Consider the following 7509-nt stretch of genomic DNA (forward strand, 5'->3'; position numbering starts at 1 on the left):
CGTGCAGCGCTTGTGATTGCGATGGGACGATCCAACATATCTTATTATAATGAAAATGAAAGACAGACATTGCGTGCCGCTTTATAAGCCGACCAGACGACAGGGCGCGGCGGAAGAAGCAAATACTGGGACCATGACCTCGACCGTCATCCGTGCAGAGGGTCAAAAGAGCACTGCTGCACTTTTTGAAGTCAACTGATCGAGCTCTCCGACCCCATTTGATAGCTCGGTGAACGCTGTTATGTGTGCGCCCGCGCATCACTTGTTCTTCCTTTTCGTCTCCTTTTCTTGTTTTTCCATTTTTGCCCGCTTCCCTCTCCCCCAGGGCTGGGTAGCAAACCAGGTGTAACCTGGTTAACCTTCCTTCCTCTCATTTACTTTCTCTCTCTCTCTCTTTTCGGCCCTCATAATGTTTCCCCATACCCTTCTTTTTCATCTCTTCCTCCTGATGAGGGTAGCAGGTTGAATGACAGTTAACTCAAGCCGACCTCTCTGCTTTTCCTAAAATAAATTATCCACTTTCTCTTTTTCTACGATAACTCTCTCGCTGCCGCGATAATTCGCGCTGGGCCGTTTGAGCGCCTTGAGAAGCTCAAACGACTAGCAGATCGGCAACACGTGCTTTCTGCTTCTGTTTTGCATAGACAATAACAAGCAGGTGCTCTCGTTCTCTAATGTAGAGAGTGGATTGCTCTACATTTCTACGCCGCCCAGACCACTGCAAGCATTCAAGATCGCAGATCGCGATGGCCTACAAACGTGGCTACGCGTCCCCTGGTATCACACGCTCATCCTTCACGTGGGGGAGGGAGGCCGCTTTAGACTCCCTGCTGTGAGGCAATGAGCACTGATACCTCGATTGATACCTCGATTGATACCTCGATGCTATATCCTTTATCAATAACAACTATATTACTGCTAATGCAAACCAAAAAGCTGACGACAAAGAATATTTTCTTTTAACCGCAGTGTAAGGAAAATATAAATGTTTTAGCTTTTCAGCCTGGCCTCACTCAAAGTTAGGCGTAACCTTCGGGAATGTGTCTTTTTCCTTATTTCTTTACGAGTTCAACAAACCGCGCTGTACTACTGACGCTTTCAGCCATTGCATTACTGACGTTGCACGTCTGGAAAGACCGTACCTACCTTCGGAGTTCGTTCAGAGTTTTCTCTCTCTCTTTCTGGGACGGTTTTGTATGTCTGCGTGTGTTCTACTTGAGAGCGAGGCACTATCAGCCGCCTTTAGCGCAGTAATGCCCCGCAGGTATAACTCAGACGACTGGTTTGTAAGGACACGTATATACACATTTTATTATTAATAATCGTATTAAGCCTAAGAGTTGAGCAGGATGAGGTTATGTACAGATGAGGTTCAGTTTGTCCTGAAATAAAGAAAAACAAAATCAAAACGATAATCAATGACAAAAATTATGTGCAATGCATGAACAATGTAAACCAGACAATGTATTTCTTGCTGAGCTGTCTTTCGGAGCCAGATAGCGTTATCTGAGCATTGTAGTTTATTGTGATTTATTATGGAGCCAGTGACTTATCTAGAAAAGAAGTTCTTGTGCGGTAACCAATCGCTAGCCCAGTATTTACATGAGAAGCGTTATTTTCGCTTTTTGTTTAAAATTTTGTGCATTTTTAGGTAATAGTCTACTTTTTTTTAGCAATGTCACCAGCTTCTTTTCTGCGCTTAAAATGAACAGAACTTGTGTACTTATGCAAGTCATGATTCATGGAGTACGGGCCCCTCCGTTACTTATATGCACTTTTTGTCTGTTTGTGCGCTTGCTTGTTGTTTGTTTCTTTTTTTTATATAAGTGTCCCCCATATGAATGTCCATGAAACATCTGCAATTATTGCTCTGGGTTAGATACAGTTTCACGTATCTTACCGCAACCGTTGAGTATGACCAGGATGACGTCGCCAGCACGCACACCAATCACCAGAAACCATGTCCGTAGCCACCGTAGCCACCATGCCCGTGGCCGTAGCCGTGGCCGAATCCATGTCCGTAACCGCCGCCGTAACCATGACCGTAACCGCCGTGTCCGTAGCCACCATATCCGTGTCCAAGACCAATACCGAGACCGTGGCCTCCAAAGCCGATGCTGATACCCTTGCCGTATCCGTGACCGCCGTAGCCGTGGCCGTGTCCATAGCCATGTCCAAAGCCATGTCCGTATCCAAAGTATGGGTGACCAACCTTGACTTGATGGGCAACTTTGTAGGTTAGCACAGGCCTAATGCCAATGCCGACGGTCTTGACGGGCACCTTGACAAACTTCACCACCTTCTTGGGCACATATCCTGCAGGTAGAACATGTGTATCAATTACAACACGGTCATGGTTTTTATCATTAACAAAACTTGACTGGGTATTTCGTATTACGCTCACTATTACGTAACAAAGCCTTATCGACGATATTAATCGAGTGATTATTTTTATCTGTAGCAGAATACTTATGTATGCGCCAGTATAATGGGTATAATTTGGCGAGGGAAGTCTGGCACTACTAAATCCGGGCGGGTGACCAATTACCAGCGACGAAATCTGCTAGTGGGCAACTGGGGATCACACTTCTGAAATCCTAGTGCTGGTGACACAGGCTTGCACGAACGCAAGTTTTAGATGGTGATAGGGACATTTAGAGCTTACATGAACCCGAGCGTCCAAGAAAAATGCTTCCATGCAAAAAAAAAAACGAAGAAAAGAAATGAAATCATTTTAATAATGATGATGAAATAAAAAATTCGCAGCATTTAAAACCTTGTGGCATCGGCTCGAGATATGCGTGTGCTCACCGATAGACACGTAGGGTTTCTTGACGTAGCCCACTCTGACAATGGGGACCCCGTGACCACCGTAGCCTCCTCCGTAGCCGCCGCCGCCACCGCCGCCACCTCCGTGACCGGAATTGACGGCGCTCAGGGCGTGTAGCGCGTTGATGTCATATCCACCATGCACACCGCTGGTCATCGTCGCTACTAGCGATGCTAAGGCGAGCACCTGCGATGGAGAAGAAACCACGTGATACAACCACTTGGGAGCCGGGCATCCAAGCTTGAAGTGCACTCTACAGTCGAGCATGCATGCTGCATGTTCACTTTAGGTGCTTTCTGCCCTAAACAGACTGCTGTCGCATAGGGTTAGGAGTCTTTGCTTTCATCTATTCCGTCGCTAACAATACATAATGGCATTCATAGTAAGAAGGAGTGCAGTAGCCGCATCTTACGCGTGGATACACGTCGGTACTCAGTGTTCTCACTTCAGTTAGCCCCAAACGCTGACCATAGTAAAAATATAAATGTGGGCAGTTCTAGCCTCGCATAGCACGAATTTAAATCGGTGATTACGGTGAGTCGTCAGTATGTCTTTGAAGCGCTTGCAAATTATTTGGATGACAGCTGGATCCACGCTGATGGTAAATTCATAAGTTCGACTGCAGCTTTATGCTCAAAGAGTTTAGCAGCCATATTCATTTAAAGGAAATACTTCTCATGAAAAAAACATCAAATCACCAGTCGCACATTATTCCAGAACCTCTGCGAGGCTATATCGCTGTTACAACGTTCATCTACTCAAGAGCAGCCGAGTCCTACTAGTATTCGTATGGCCAGAACAAGATGGATGAAATGGTAATTCACAATAAAGACACGTTAACTTATTGAAATGTGTCACTGACAGCGTACCCTTCACTTTTCTAAAGCAATAAAGGACAATTTGGGCTTTTTTTCTTACTCCTAAAATTAACACGCAATTAGTCTTTCTTTAAAGACATCCTCAGCAGAGAGGCTTATTGAGCATCTCATGGGCCCATTGCTACAGACTTACGTTGAGCATTGAGAGGCTCTTGATCGTATTAAAAAATCAACCCTTAAATTTACTATTCTGCTACTTGCAAGCTCGTTCATTCTTATTTCCTGAGTCTTTATAGAAAACGTCGAAAAACGTATTACAGAGCTGCATTCTTAGTGACCATTGAAGCTTTTGCTGATTAACATTCCTGCCTTTCCTCTCTCTTTTTCCTCTACACCCTCGTCCTTAGAATCAGCAGGAGTGTTCAATTACAGCTGGTGAACTCAAAGCAAGATCCCTCAGTTTTGTAGTACCTTCGCTCCTGATGTCTTCGCTTTTCATCGCAGCCGAAACCGGAAATTGTACTACAAATGATCGTCAACTTGGATTATTTCAGTTCTGCCCTGAATGCCGACTGCATATTAGGGACATTAAAGAATGCAATTCCAGTGCTGTTCGACCTGTCAATAGAGGGCCATTCCTTTTCACAACTGTCTCTCACCACACAGCTGGACAACTAGGTAAGATCAGCCATAAATCGACGTAGATCAAGTTAAATAAACCACTCAAAAGGTGGACATACTCTCCCTGTCGTGGCTTGAGACACAGAGCCGTATCACACTCACTGATTAGGCTATTTGCCCTCGCGAGCGCTAATAAATAGCTCATCCCCTGGTCAACGCAAAATCTTGATTTTTTGAGGAATTTAGGAGTCGAAAAATACTTCAGGCCTCATATATAATTGAAAACAATGTCGACATCACGTTCAATGTAGCTACTGTCAACGAATTCACTGATGCCAATTTACCTGATGGTTTCATTGAGTGTTGCTGACTGCCAAGTACCCTTGAGGAGGCAAGTACTTAGCAGACATGCTTATGGAAGAGTCACTCGCTATTATCAAATCTGCTTAGGTAAGTTACCCAGCCTAAATTTCTTTCTTAAGCCAAGTCTTTTACGCTATCCAAGAAATATTTGTTTCAACTGGAATCATCACCCATGAGTTTGCATATTCAAGGTTGACTTTCAATCATCGCATCCCATTCACTGTCAACAGAACGTTTGTTATATAAATGCGATGAATGCAATAATTACTGAACAACTTTTCGCCTGTCGTTCTTCACACGGGTTGAATGAGTTCGTTATCTGTGGCCTGTCTATTGATAGAATTAGCCAAAAATGAAATCGCCGTCACTGAACGCCACGAAGCCACCGACGAAGCCTTCGTCACGATCGCGGGTGCGACACCTGCTGAGGAAGACAGGGTCGAACATGCGACCTTGACTCAGGTCTGCGGCCTGCTCGGCGCTGCACATGGAACGCGAAGCGGCGTGGTGGGTGAGCCGTAGCACGAGGCGCGTTGGCACTTACGATCGTCTTCATGGCTACAATCCCTGAGCTGCTCCGCTGGAAAGCACTGAGTGCGTTGCTCGATTCGGCTCGCAGTGCAGGCTCTCGTGGCCTTGCAGGGTTTTATACCAGAGTGGGCAAGAAAGAAAGACCAGCCGAGCCGCGAGGAGGGCTCGGAGCTGTGGGGGACGCACGCTTATCGGCTAGTGATGTCTGGCAAGGGGGAAGGCGGCGCCGCTGAATGAGCGCGTCCATTTCGAAGCTTGATAAAAATAGTCGGTCAAGTCCACTAGGCGGCCGCAGAAGCCCATGGCGTTTCCGCGAGGAGAAGGTGTGCTTGATCTACATTGGAGCGGGAAATCTGTAAACTTGCTCCTTTTCGGCGAGAGAGGAATACCCAACGAGCGGCGGATGCGCGCCGGAGAGGAGGGAGAACAAGCCCCTGCGCGAGAGCCTATTTCGGTCGCCAGACGGCCGCGAACACGCTGCCCCCGTTTAAAGGGACCGACACGAAGAAAGGATACGCGCGCGCCTGGGACAAGTTGGTCTCCGTGTCGCAGCTGCCGCGCAAGGGCCCACGGCGACCACGTCCCGCGCACTCCCATGCACGCGCGTGCCGCCGATCGCGCGCGCTGCCGCAGGTTGATCGCGCCCGCGATTCAGGAAGTAGCGTACACAAACGCGCCTCGCCTCTTCGGCTTTGCGCAGCGGCGGAGGTATAGGGAGGAGGGGGGGGGGGGCGCGAATGCGCAGACAGGCCGTCAGGGATCATCCCAACAGCGGCTAGCGTCACGCCGAAGCCTTGACATTGAGATCCGCCGGTTCCGCTCTCCCTTTCCACGCTGCGCGAAACCGCGGGGCACCCCGCGATGGGCGCTGATTGAGCTTTCCCAGATCGGGCCCCCCCTGCAGTGACGAGCGCTTCGGTGCTCCGATGCTGACCGGCTATGCCACCACTTTGACAGCTGTCATCGCCTTGCGCCCATTTAGGCCCACCAGTCGACGCCTGTCTGTCTGCCTGCCTGCCTACCAGTGAGCATGCCGCGCTTTCGCTTGATCTGCTCTTCGTCGACACTCAACACAGCGCCGTATATTTGCACGGGGCTTGTGAGGGGCGGGGCGGCGTGTTTGTTAGAGCGTTACTTCATGTTGCGGCACACCGCTTTAAAGCACCACTCGAACGAAGTTTGTTATACTGTGGCGCAGAGAGTTTCCTTAGGCTGTCTTCCAGAAAGTGTACCGCTTCTCCAGAAGGACGCTGCCTTGAAACTTTACATTGTCGTGTGTCGTTCATATAGATATTTCTAAAGAGGATTACATTGTTGCCCTTTGTGTGATTGTTTTTTTTTTATTTACTCTGAAAACGTTAGTGGACGGCAGAAACTGAATGGTCGTGAGTCTTTGAATTTCCCTTGCAGAGAAAGTCCAAGTGGCGTTACGCCTGCTGTCATCCGCTTCGTTTCAATTGATAAGGTTCCTACTTGGATACGCAAGGAGCAGTTACGCCATTTCATTTTCACAATGCAATTCATCATAGTCGTTTCAATTATTAAAGAAAATTTGGGATTAAAAGCTCCAGTGCGTAAGGAGGCACTGCTATAGCTGTGCAAAATGTGCAGACTATCGCAGCGAGAATTCTACAAAATGTATAATGTTAACATTCTGCAATAACCCAAGGCATTTTTATTTTGTAGCATTGTACGACAAAGTTGCTACAGCAGCTTTGCAATGCCCAGAGGAATTTCGCCAATATGTAAGAAACCAACAACGAGCATTTCCGGCTCCGTTTACGAATGCTGACGGCCGTCTATGTAAATTATGTGTTTCGCTGTTGTTCTGTCTGATTGCACGCCCACACATTATAAACAGCAATTTCCCATTGTGTAAACTGCAACTGAACCACGTGTGGCATGTTGTTTCATAATTTTTGTTGATAGTGCATTCTGTGGTCTGTGCATAAAGTCTTGTTTTTTAATATTTTATTCAAAATACGATCTGCCTTAACCTTTATTTATTTATTTATTTATTTATTTATTTATTATTATTTATTTATTTATTTATTTATTTATTTATTTATTTATGTTTTTAATGGGTGCCAAATAAACAGGCAGTCTTCCGATGTATCCGCTAGGTCCAATAAACAATGCCTGCCGCCAGTGCCACTGAATACTCACGTAACCACGGAAGCAATTACAGCCGCAATCTAGAACCAGGCGCGAAAGTGTAAAGAGACACTAAAGAGAGAGAGAAAAAGGCAGGGAGGTCAACAATACCAGCGTCTGGTTTGCTACCCTACTCTGGCCGAAAGGGAAATGGGGAATAGAAAGCAATAAAGTGACAGAGAGCGAACACTG

The 7509-nt window shown here is 46.8% G+C and overlaps 1 protein-coding gene across 1 annotated transcript; it reads right to left on the reverse strand.

Annotated features, from left to right (window-relative positions):
- Positions 1–1323: 1323 nt before the first annotated feature.
- Positions 1324–5356, reverse strand: LOC119450360 (keratin-associated protein 6-2-like). The gene is made up of 4 exons (XM_037713794.2): positions 5177–5356; positions 2812–3016; positions 1901–2316; positions 1324–1382 (listed from the first exon to the last, which is right to left on the reverse strand). Exons 1-3 carry the CDS (start codon positions 5186–5188, stop codon positions 1949–1951), a joined length of 585 nt encoding a protein of 194 aa, XP_037569722.1. The 5' UTR covers positions 5189–5356; the 3' UTR covers positions 1324–1382; positions 1901–1948.
- Between the last annotated feature and the right edge of the window lie 2153 nt (positions 5357–7509).

This window comes from Dermacentor silvarum, chromosome 1 (genome assembly GCF_013339745.2).
Source record: "Dermacentor silvarum isolate Dsil-2018 chromosome 1, BIME_Dsil_1.4, whole genome shotgun sequence".
Lineage (NCBI taxonomy): Eukaryota > Metazoa > Arthropoda > Arachnida > Ixodida > Ixodidae > Dermacentor > Dermacentor silvarum.

Excerpts from the sequence above, each read along its gene's own strand:
- LOC119450360 (XM_037713794.2), bottom strand. Across the intron at positions 2,317-2,811 it reads GAAACCCTACGTGTCTATCG|GATATGTGCCCAAGAAGGTG; the intron begins GTGAGCACACGC and ends TTCTACCTGCAG.